Here is a 12,674-nt window from a genome sequence, read left to right as displayed (position 1 = left end):
GACAAACTTAGCGTTACCGAGGGGGAAATCGGTGGGGGGGGGATAAATTGGGAGATTGGAACTGACATATACACACTACTATATAAAAAGACATAACTAACAGGCTTAACTTCTCATCTGAACACATGAAAATTCTGTCCCACACTTCCCACAGCTAATATAAATTTCTTGGCGAGTGTGGCATTTCAGTCTACGTCTATGGAATAGCTGAAAGCAGTTACTCTTGAGTGGTCAATCTGAGTACTTCTTTGCCTTAGCTTGATTTTCTTCTCCATCTTCCCCCAGTGATACATTTAGTGTACTCCCAGGACCTGGTCCTGTTTATCTCCTTATCCCCTTCTTGTTTGTAATGCTCTGAGGATATCTGAGAAGTGAATGCATCCTTTCTCCAAGAAGCCACCTATCTTACTTCCATATTCAAAACAGGTTATGATTTTGTACTTCATTCTTTAAGGCAGGGGTCCCCGACCCCCAGGAGGAACCGGGCCGCACAGCAGGAGGGGAGCCGCAGGAGAGCGAGCGAAGCTTCATCTGCTGCTCCCCATCGCTCACATTACCGCCTGAGCCATCCTCCTCCCGCCCCCCCCATCCGTGGAAAAACTGTCTTCCACGGAACCAGTCCCTGGTGCCCCAAACACTGGGGACCACTGCTTTAAGGGATTAAATAAGCTAAGATCTCACAGGCCCTCAGATCCGATACATAAACACACCAATATCCAAACACCTATAGTGTGAGTCTAGTAATAACATTTCACTCCGGATAAATTTCAAGTTTACAACAAAAGCAGATTTGAGAATTAGGAAAATAAAGAAAAACAGAATCCTATTGAAATCATTATGATTCTCGACAGCTTTTTGACTATATTTGGTGGTGATAAAATAGAGAAAATATAAAAGTCTGTTTTCTAGACTCATCCATTCCATCTTTTTTTGGATAACTCTTCAAGATATATTTTTCTGGAATTTCTTAAAAGAAACCTTTACGAGAGCAGTGTTTAATTCTGCTGAAGAAGGAAACCATTATGACCTTATCAATTTTCTTCCCCTGTTTCAAGCTAGAGATTCTATCACATGAAAAGCCATGATATTTTCAATCACTGTAAAATGTAATTCTCAGTACATCCACCATAAGTATGAATTTTTTTCTTGAAAATCACATGAAAACATTACTTTTGTTTTTCCAAGAGCCCAGTTATCAAGACCGGCTTTTTCCAAAATGGTGGCACAGGTGTCAGGGCTCAGTGGAGGGTCTTCACACCACTTGTAACAGAGAACGTGGTACCTTTGAATGGGAGAGAGGGCTGGTTAGTATTTCATAAAAGTTCAACGTCTCAGGAGCCTGGTGGGCTTCTTAGAACAACTCTGCAGTAGATTGAATTCCAGACTGACTACTTGTGTAATTTGAGCATTGTTTTTCACTTCAGTGATGCTTTTCAACACAACACTAAAATCCCGTACAAAACTCTGTAGTTCAAAAAAAATTAACTGGATATTTTTTATTTTATTTTATTTTTTTCTTTTTGCGGTATGCGGGCCTCTCACTGTTGTGGCCTCTCCCGTTGTGGAGCACAGGCTCCGGACGCGCAGGCTCAGCGGCCATGGCTCACGGGCCCAGCCGCTCCGCGGCATATGGGATCCTCCCAGACCGGGGCACGAACCCGTATCCCCTGCATCGGCAGGCGGACTCTTAACCACTGCGCCACCAGGGAGGCCCAACTGGATATTTTTTAAAAAGCAACCTTTCTCTGGTCGCTAAGAGCAGAAGGACCGCAGTGGCAGAAGCAGAGGGAAAGATTTCATTCATTTTTTTCATCTTCACAAAAACACTGGGAGCTGATCTTCAAATTGGATGAAGGAGTTCAATTCTATACAAACTTCCCGCATTACAGCAACAATTGAGGGGAGGAAGTGAGTAAGGGCTTAATGCAGGAGGGAAATGAGAGGAGATACTGCCCATCCGCCTGTGTTCTAGATGTCATCTCTTCCTGCCCCTGCTCCTCTTTTCTTCTGTATATTTTCAATCCCCTTTCTCTCTCCTGCCTCCTCACACTTAGCACAAAGCAATCCCCCTGAGTGCCTCTCCTCTGAAATGGTTCCATATCCCCCACTGGCTTTGTGGACAAACAGAAAGATGGTTTAGGATAACTGTCTCCAGTTCCCTACCTCCCATCACTCCTCCGCTCCTGGGATCTTATTTAATCGCATATGATCTTTTAGTGATGAAGCCTTAGCCGGTTGTTTTCCATCCTAATCCTAAGTGTTCCTTCTGTAGTTCTCCGTCTTGAGAGAGTGTCCCTGAGATTCCCAGCCCACCCTGCCCCCACCCGCGTTTCTCCTCCTTCTTTTCAGTCTCCTCGACATGCTTCCTCGACTTGCTGCTTAAATGCTAGGGCTCTACAGTGTTGTTTCTTTCTAAGCTCTCTCCACGCGTCACGTCTACATGCACGACTCTGACTGTTCCCTGTATGTGATGATTGCTATACATACATCCTCAGCCCTATTTCCATAAACTGGGAACACATTACTTCTGACTGCCTACCCTACATCCCCACCTGCTTATCCCACAGACACTCCAGACTCAGCAAAATGCATCACCTTTTCTTTCTTATCTCTGTGAATGATGTCACCCCTTCTTAAGGTACTAAAGCTAGAAATCTATGTGTCATCCTAGATTCTTTCCTATTCTTCACTCAGTGTATCCAACAAGCTTAGAAGTCTCTCTGAAATCCCTATCTTTTTCTCTAGTCCTACTGCCCTTACCTTAAACCACCTCCTGACTGGCTATGTGTGTCTTCGCGCCCTCCTCCCCGCTTCCTAGCCAATGTCCACAGTTCTGTCTGAATTTATCTTAATAAAATGAAAATATGATCAAGTCCTTTCCTGACTTGAAAGTGTCCGAGAATTTCCCAAGTTCTAAGCTGGGATGGCAAAAGCAGGTGCTTTCAAAGGCTGGGCAGGCCACGTGAATATGTGAGCCGGGAAGAGTGACAATGTGGGAAATGCAGGGGTCACACCTGCTGAAAGGCAGTCTTTAAAACTGGTTGCCACGCATGATGACGAGTCTGCATGCTCCCTCCCGCTCTGTATCCCCGCCCGCCTTGCTAGCCTCACCCTTGGCCATTCTCCACGGACATCTTGAGCTCCAGTCCTGAAAGCTATTCACAATTATGCCAAAGGGCCATGTCTGCTCATGGCTCGATGCTTTTGGATGTGTCATCCACCATGCCTGTATGTCCTTCCATCCTCACTCCCTGCTCCCTCAAAGAAGACCTACTCTTTCAATATTCTAGAAACGCTCTTTAACAAATCTTCAGTGAATAGACCACTGGACTAACATTCGATTTCCCTGTGTTAGGCACACTGGCTGATGTCCACTGCACACTTGGGGTGCATGGGCAGCAGCTCTGCCTAGTGTGCCTGGGCGCTTCTTTCCCCAGCAGGGGAGCTGTGTTTGCTGCCAAACCTGTTCATTCACTTGGTGAGGAGTTATTCAAATACATATCAGATAAACTGATGAAACGTGACTGAGGAAAGCCAGAGGGCTGTTTCTCGAAAAGTGCATCAAATGCTTTGGTAAGACCTTCTAAAGAAGTACTTATTCTAAAAAACTATGGAATTAAACATGGATGAAGCCATTACGGAAGTTGGAGCAGAATCATAAGAATCAAGAAATATTTAGCCCTGTGATTGTTTCAGGAGTTATCTTTAACTTCCTCCTTCACCTCAAGAAATATGAATGGAAATCATACATAAGGGATTATGAATAGTTTATGTAAGAAAGAGTCAATAAACCCTGATTAGTGGATTTTATTCAAAGAAAAAAATAAGCCTATATCAAAAGATTGAAAAATGAATACATGTTGATGTTCTAATATATATAGTATGTATATATATTACTTTTATGATTATCTGCTTTCTCTGTATTTCTACTATAATCTAAAAAGTCTCCCCCTTTTCTCCTCACTCCCACCAGCTCTACTTCATGCTCCCAGACCTGCACACTTTTAGTAAAAATATCCACTCTGTTTCATTCGTGTGACAAATACTTATTGAACACCCAGCATGTGCCAGGCACCCTCCTAAGTGCTAGGGACACAGCAGTGAACACGACAGACCAACACTCTGGCCTCCTGGAGTTTATGTTACATCATATGATAATGTAGATAATCAGATCCCTGTTCCCACAACTAGTCTGGACTGTGAGTTTCTTAGCATCAGAGGTTCTTTTAGGAATCTTTGGGTTAAGATCTGAGTTAATCTTTTGTTCAAGGACTGGAACATAGTGGGTGTGCAATTAAATGCTTGTTGAGTGACCCACGGACTGTCTCTGGGACTTGCTGTGGGAATAAACATCTAGGCACACCAGATGAGCTTATGGAGGAAAGCCCCAGACCTGTGCTTTGTTGTGCCTCTTGTTTTAAATCCAACGTACTGACTCTGCTTTGCTTTTTATGGGTTCGCTTCATGGTGTACATTGTGGTATTTTAGACCACAGCACAGTAGGCAGTAAGTAATTTGGGGAGTTTGGGGCTGAGGCAAAAATAATAATGAAAATAATTATAGCTGATATGTATATTGTTGACATTTGGCTCCATCTACAAACTTCATATATATTACTTCATTTAATGTTTATAACCACCTATAAAGTAGATATTAATTTTTTTTAATTTTTTTTTTTTTTTTTTTTTTTTTGCGGTATACAGGCATCTCAGTGTTGTGGCCTCTCCCGTTGTGGAGCACAGGCTCCGGACGCGCAGGCTCAGTGGCCATGGCTCACGGGCCCAGCCGCTCTGTGGCATGTGGGATCTTCCCGGACCGGGGCACGAACCCATGTCCCCTGCATTGGCAGGCGGACTCTCAACCACTGCACCACCAGGGAAGCCCATAAAGTAGATATTGATACTATTATCATCACCCTTATTTGCAGATGGGAAGATTGAAGATCGAACGTTACTCAAGTAACGCTGAACAAAGTCACACATTTAGTAAGTGGCAGAATTGGGATTCAAACTTGGGTTTTCTGATTTCAAAGCATGTGCACTTACTACGCTCCTTCACTACACTACTTCCTTCGCTAAGTTCTGTTTGTTTTAGAGCTCTGACAGCCAAACCACTGTGTATAGGTGCCTGGTGGGAAAATGGAGCCAACTTCAGTGGCTTCTTAGTATAAGGGTTCATTTGAAATAACTACAGTAAAAACCCAGTGTCTTGTGCAAAGTAAGTTCATGTTATGTGTCTTCCTTTAGGATTATTTCTTTGTCACAAAACAGAAGAGTTTATCTACAACAGAATGAACAAAGGGTCTGATGAATTTTGCATCTTACAAGGAGGGTTAGTCAAAGGCTAAGCCAGACAGAGGAGGGTTATTTAGTCCTATTTACACCTCCACAGGGCCTTTGCAAATTGTCCTGCCTTCCTAAGAGTCTAGCCCATTCGGATGACAGTTTTCAAATTAGTGACAGAGAAAAGGCTTAGCCTTTTATTTCTGGAGCTTCCTATATTCAGAACAGTTATTCACATGTCCTCCATAAACTTAGTTTTTTCCCCTCTTCATTTATCATGTAGTAATTTGCTATTCTATAATAGCATGGGACTTGGAAGCATATTTAAAAATTTATTCTCACCTCTGACCTTCCAAATAAGTTACTTTCAAGTACAACATCATCAAGAAAATAAGCTCAGCTCTTCTATGGGCCATACTGTAAAACCATAGATAGTTTTGAAACTACTAGTTTAGTCTAGCATTTAAGGCTCTCTCTTCGTAACTTTACCTGATCGGTTTTCCCATCTGATCCCATCTTTATAATGTCTGTCACGTCAGTAACACATACTGCTCAGCCAGTCTAATCCAAGTCCCTCTAGTTTTTGGAACACCAACCTGTACACCAAGAAAGCCCCTTCCTGTCTTCTCCATAAACTATGCCCACCATCAGATCCCTGTTTAGCACTCTTTCTTGATATTCTCTCTTATCAGCCTTCTTGGAGATCATCTTTCTCTTCCCTGAACTCTTACACTATGTACCATCCCTTTGGATCTTGGTATTTATTACCCTGCGTTGTTCGTTAACCTCTAGGTCTGCAGCTCTGAGAATCCTAACTGGAATGTTAACTCTTGAGGATCAAGCAAGCTTTAAAACTCAGTGTCTTCCACAGTACTTAGCACAGTGCCTTGTATATAAAAAAAAGTCACTGAAATTTAAGGGTACTTATATTAAGATTATATTAACGTTACCTATATTGATAGTTAAGCAAGTTAAAGATGAACTCTTCTCCTAAAAAATGAAAAGTATAATAATAAGGTCAAATTTTAATCTGAAATTTGAAACTCAAGAATGTTTGGGTTACCTGCTTTCATGTACAGAATGGAGAATTTACCTACTGGCCAATAAGAAATTCCAGTATTTTTTATTTCTTAAGTTTTGAATATAAAATTGGGTCTGCTCTGTGAGAAGACAATGATTAAATGTTGGCTGTACTTCTGAACTCTAAACCTTGAAGTTTTTAAGTCTGTCTTAAACTACTATAGAAGAGTTGTCAATATGAAAGTCACTATATTTATGTAATTTTGCTCTCTGTCATGAAAATGTGGTAGGGTTTTCTTTCTATCAAGGCAGTTCAAATGAATACCTTTCTTTCCTTTCCTAGGTCTCTAATGAAAAAAAATCAAAAATTACCATGAATTGCTGAAAATTTGCAAAAAGAATTAGAATTCTCATTTCATTTAGAAAGGGTCTTGGTTACCCCAAGTAAAAGAATGTTTGACACAGACAAGACAATGGTTTGTGTTTTTTTTGTGATTGCACAGTTCATTGTGCAATAACAAAACTTTGTTTTATTCTTAATATTACTTTGTACACTCTTTAAAAAAGGCAGAGAATGTTACCTATGGAGACTTCCTCAAACGCTAGGCTTTACCTGAAAATTGTAATAGACTTCACTTTTGAAAACTGAAACTTCAATGGCTAAGAGAAATCATCGAATTGATAAATATCAGAAACATGGGCATTTCAAACATTAAATATATAAGATATTGAGCCTCTATAGCACCACTAGTGTGTTACTTGATCATATATATTAAATACATAACTTAATTCATTTTACATTAATCTCGACCATTGAGAAGGACTCTTAAAACCTAATTGCTTCTGTATGTCTTCTAAATCCCCTTTAGAGACTATCTCACTCGATCCTCATAACAACTCTATCAGGAAGTCATGAGGAAAATGAGGTTTCCTGGAGGCCGGGGTTTCTCAGCCTCGACACTGTTAATATCTTAGGCTGGATAATTCATTGTTGGGGGCGGGGAGGTTGTCCTGTGCATTTTAGGATGTTTAGCAGCATCTCTGGTCTCCACACACTAGATGACATCAGCACCCTGCCCTCCCACCAGCTGTGACAACCGAAAATGTCTCCACACATTAGCATGTCTTTTGAGGGTCAAAATCTCCCCTCATTGGCAATCACTGGTACCGGCCCATGGTCACACAGCAAGTGGCAGAGCTAAGATGAGAACCGGCTCCTCAGAACAGAATCTCAGGCCCCTCTGTCATCCTGTCTCTGACCTGGGTCTCTCAGCTGACAACAGAAATTTCCAGCCCCAATTAAGGGTTACCTTCTCTTTCGACACAATCATTTTCGTGAACAAAATGCCTCCTTTCTAGAACCCCCGAGTGATTCTCTTTCTGTTTCCTATCATTCTTCTCAAGAATTTTTACTGTACATGGAAACTAAAAAGAAGTCCACATACCGCTTTATAAAGTTGGCAAAAAGTATCCGATGTGAGTATCCCAGCCTTCGAATTCTTGCTGTTTCCAGAATGCCTGTGTAGCGAAGCTGGAGCAGGACTTTCTCTTTGTCGTATTTTCTTGCCTGACGTTCATTGTTTGGTTTGATGCAGCGGACAAAATGAGGTTGGCCGACCACCATTTTAGATAACAAATCCATCAGAGAATACTATAATATGCAACAAAAATAAAATCCCCAGCGTAGCATTCAGAAACTTATGAGCTCGCAGGTCTTTCTTTTAATTATAAGAATAAAATCTGAAAACTGAGAGTTACACAGTAATTCACAATGAGGGATATATGTGTTAATAAATATTTTCTTTATAGTATATTTTTTAAAATACATATTTACTCATAAAAATGTAGAGGCAATAACTAGGAACTTAGCTATTAAAAGGTTGCCTGTGAATTCTTAAGGCAACTTTAATTAATAGATGAAATTATTTTTGATATAGCTTGTTTGGAAGTAATTATATCCTCTCAGGGAAACTGGCCAAATTACAATATTTAGCACACAATCTGGTTTCCTCCTTATACTATTAATTTCCTTGTCTAGTTCTTTTTTTGTAGAAAGTATGAAAGTAAACACTTTAATCCCTCTCAGTATCATCTCCTAGTTTAAAATAAGGACTGAGGGCTTCCCTGGTGGCACAGTGGTTGAGAGTCCACCTGCTGATGCAGGGGACATGGGTTCGTGCCCCGGTCCGGGAAGATCCCACATGCCGCAGAGCGGCTGGGCCCGTGAACCATCGCCACTGAGCCTGCACGTCTGGAGCCTGCGCTCTGCAACGGGAGAGGCCACAGCAGTGAGAGGCCCGTGTACCGCAAAAAAAATAAATAAATAAAGTAAAATAAGGACTGAGAAGTTAATGCATTTTACTACGTAAGACACAGTTATAAAAATAAGCAGATCCACTTAAGTACTCTAATCTGTTCTAGTTTGATAATTTTCTTATTTTAGAAATATTTTAATCACATAGATATGAAAACCATCTTCTGCAGCAATACCTTATTAAAACAGCAGCCAATTGCTGGACAACCAAGTATAACACAGTAGGATAATCACGGTTCAACTAAAATGGAATCCCAACAAACCAGTATGTCAAAGACCGGGATTACAACTGTTGGCAAGGTAATGAGTGTATGAACATAGACAGCTGTTGATGGCTGAATCCCCTTTACTGATGGAAATATAAAGCCTGCGTTACAAAGCCAGTGCAAACCAAATCCTGGAACTGGGCAACTGACAAAGCACTGGGTTTGCACAGCTTCCTCTTGGGCACCGACACTCAGCTGTGAGCTTCTTCAAACAGCTGGGGTCTGCCACTTTGGGGCCCTTTTCATAACATTTATCTGTGAGTCATCATTGCAAACATCTGCCAGACACTAGAGATAGAAAGGTGATAGATGTGTCTGTTGGCATGCTGAGCAAGAGCTCCCTTCAATTTAGGCACTGGTGTTTCTTAGGGACCAAGGCAGCGTATTAGATCATGTTCATCCTCCTCTGCAGAATGAAACATAACTTAAAATATGGTACATACTATACGGAATTACCTTCTATCCCTTTTCACTGCAGCCCGAGGTGTAAAACGACTTTATGAATGCACGGCTTGAACATACACACACTGTTTGATGTCAACAACAGTGGTATGATAATGGTTTTGGATGACTCACTTAAAGACAAAAATAATCTGGCTGTAAATACTTTCAGTCCTTCAGCTGTGCTGCAGCCTGCTGTAAGGTGGATGTACCAGCAGCAAACGAGATATTAAGCATATAAATGCACTAGGTGCTACTCAAAGATGTTAAGCACACACTGTCTGCTACAAGCTTAGGACTTGAGAAATATTTAATAAAGCCACCCAGTTATTTTTTAAAGTATTTCATGACTCTGTTAGGGAACTGGATTTATTCACTGAACATGTAGTAAATTTAACCCCATTTCCTCCCCTTCTCCCACATTACACGATATTAATAAATTTCTAAATTTTAGGTGGTATTTTATTCATTTTCATTGGCTGGTTAGTATGACTTTATCAGAAGAGATAAACAAGAACTGGAACCAATAATGAAGGCAGGGTTATCTAGAGTTTGTTCTCCAGGGCCCAGAGAGAATGAAGTGCTTCTTTTCTTTCCTATCTCTCTCCTACCTTGTCCAAGGAAGAAAGGTCACCTTGGTCCTATGCTAAGGACACAGTGACTCACTTCCTTGGCATGTTACTGGTATTTCCCTGGTGTCCCTTCTCTTTGTCCCATGCCTACACCAGTTCTGTTTTTCTTTTGAGGTGTTCAGCTCGTCTAGGTACAGGGAGATGTGGAATGGAGGTGGATGCTCAACCCTGTCCCATCTGTCCACCTTAAGGTCATTCAGGGGTGGGATCCCCTTAAGGTCATTCAGGGGTGGGAAGGAGGACTGATGGTTTTCACACCATTGAATTTCAAACCCTTTTAGGCTTTATTCTAGTGTAAATGTGTTTGGTTCTATGGACAAATTTTAACCAAGCTACAGACCGCCATTAAGATTGACCTAGTATACAATAATTTCATCAATAAAATACCAAAGTAAACCAAACCACAGGTTTTTGAGAATGCACTGTAATATATTGTGTATCTACCAGATAGTAAATGAAATACAACACAAATTCTCTTTTGCTAATAGCACTCTGATATTTGTTACTTACTTTTAATCTGTAACTCCCATTTAGAATAAATAACATGCCTAAGCACAACACAACATAATTTAATATCTTACTCTAAAATACGATGCAACTGTTTGTGTTTTCATGTTGGTTGTCTCTCTGGCGTGACGGGTGGCTTCTCCAGTTTCACCCTAAGACCCAGAAAGACAGCGATACTTCAGCACCTATTGTACTTTATGCTCTACAGGGAGCACGTGGCATTTTCCTTAGTCTATGCCTTCACATACATAAAATAACAAAATGTTGAATTTTTATTTTAAGGTAATTGTTTTGCCAGTCTCATTGGGATTTTAATCAGTTTTGCATGGAATGTACCTCTGACCTTAGCTAATACATTTTTAGTTGGTCTTAGAGTAACATTAAAACTAGCTATAAATGAAGAGTTAGGAATATATCAGAAATGCATGATTATCTTAGTGACTAGCGGTAATATGAACATAACATAAATATCTGTTTAAGTAGAAAAGAAAGATCAAAGGGAGAAAACGAAGGGAAAGGCTGTTTACTCTTATCATACAAATACTTCCATTGTAAAGGTTAGGTTCTTAGACTCACTGCCATGAAAAATACATTTCCTTACCTTTGTCAGGTTGATTGATTTTTCTGAAGTCCTCATTTGATAGTTTATTATGTTTTTAGTTTTAGAATATGGCAGATTACCTATGGGAATGTAGATAAAATTAATACACCTTTTAGAATCCTTAATGGTAGAAGATTTCCTCCATTTACTTCAATGTTAAAATAAGCATTGCTGGCCCTGCAATATTCATACTCACATGCTTGGTTAACTAGTTACTGAGACACTTACATATAAAATAATATTACTTGAAAATGTATAACAAATTTTAAATTCAGAAAAATACTCCAGCTTAGAGAATAGAAAAAGGAGAGGTAAGTGTTGGATTTCCGTTTAATTGCTACAAGATATGGGGTGATTAGGATAAAGGGAGCAATTTGCTTCTTTTTGTGTGTGTGCTAAATAGCATCTGAGACTTTCTTGAATGCAAATGTAAGCTTTACAATGGGTCTTAAAAATCATATGGATCATTAATTCACATGAAGTGGTTATAAGCAAATCAAGTGTGGTTGAGGGCAAAGGACGTTTTCAACCTAACATTCAGAAATATGTGGCTGGTGCTAGGGCTCTATAATTGTACACAACCCAAGGCTGTGGAAAATCACAGTGTAGTGAGAAAGATTATGTCCTTTGAAGCCAGGAAGACCTGGGTTTGCATACCAGCGTAGTGTTTTAATTGTGGATCATCTACTTAGTCTCTGAGTCACAGTGTGAGTCCATAAAATGTGGATAACTACGCCTACCTCACAGGATTTTGATGACAGGTGACAGTATGTCGAGCCCGAGGTGCCTGGAAATGTCAGTTCTCTTTCACTCGCTGCCCACCTCCCACCAAGCACAATACACCAACTAACCCACGAGCCAAGAGTTTATCATCCTAGTAGGAATGTTCAAAATATCTCCAGAATTCCGTATCACTTCAGGAAGATTGTTTCTCTTTCTTTCTTGCAGGCAATGAGGCTACATATTTTGGCAAATCCCTCACATTTTTTTTGTGGCTGCAGAAGGCTGGCTCAGAGATGAGGGTGCAGGAAGGAGCCCTGCCTGGGGTGCGGCTGGCAGCGCCCTGCTCTGCTCTCGTCCCCTTTCCCTCATCACCCCAGGAAAAGGGCTGGGGAGGGGGTGTGACTTTTGTGCGAGGCTGAAGCTGCATTCGGCACGGTTCCCTCTTGAAATGTGACTCCTGCTGAACAGAGCTGAGTGGACAGAGACGGTAACTGATGATCCTCAGAGGGGCAGCTTCAGGAAGTACGCCTACTGTTCTTTTTCTTTCTTTCTTCTTTCTTTCTTTTTCTTTCTTTCTTTTCTTTCTTTCCTTCCTTCCTTCCTTCCTTCTTTCTTTCTTTCTTCTTTCTTTCTTTCTTTTTTTTGGATTACCAGGGAAGGTTTTAAAAAAATAATTTAATTGGGGAAAAAAGTGACCATAGACTTGGAGATTTCTTGGAAGCATGATGAACATACAAAGTGCTAGAAGCACATGAATTAGGATAGACCCTTTGCTTAATAGATATCATTACTTAATATTAACCAAACATAAAGTAAAATTTTAAGTCTATCTGAAAATCAAACAACTAGAGGAAATTGAAAGATTACTAATTTCCCTTTAATGAAATT

General features: G+C 40.5%; 1 protein-coding gene across 3 annotated transcripts in view; it reads right to left on the bottom strand.

Moving 5' to 3' along the window:
- Nucleotides 1-12,674, bottom strand: part of MYO3A (myosin IIIA) — a 169,124-nt gene that overhangs the window by 32,669 nt on the left and 123,781 nt on the right. For 2 of the 3 annotated variants that reach the window (XM_060095470.1, XM_060095469.1), the window contains exons 23-24: nucleotides 11,064-11,143; nucleotides 10,500-10,614 (exon numbers count right to left, since the gene is read on the bottom strand). In XM_060095470.1, coding sequence (XP_059951453.1) covers nucleotides 10,525-10,614; nucleotides 11,064-11,143 — 170 coding nt within the window. In that variant the 3' untranslated portion in view covers nucleotides 10,500-10,524. Of the gene's footprint in view, nucleotides 1-1,170; nucleotides 1,283-7,747; nucleotides 7,954-10,499; nucleotides 10,615-11,063; nucleotides 11,144-12,674 lie in introns of those variants that run through there. The other variant, XM_060095468.1, reaches the window with a different exon arrangement.

This window comes from Mesoplodon densirostris, chromosome 4, assembly GCF_025265405.1.
Source record: "Mesoplodon densirostris isolate mMesDen1 chromosome 4, mMesDen1 primary haplotype, whole genome shotgun sequence".
NCBI lineage: Eukaryota > Metazoa > Chordata > Mammalia > Artiodactyla > Ziphiidae > Mesoplodon > Mesoplodon densirostris.
The sequence above is the reverse complement of the archived record's forward strand: the minus strand, read 5'-3'. Positions and strand labels throughout refer to the sequence as shown.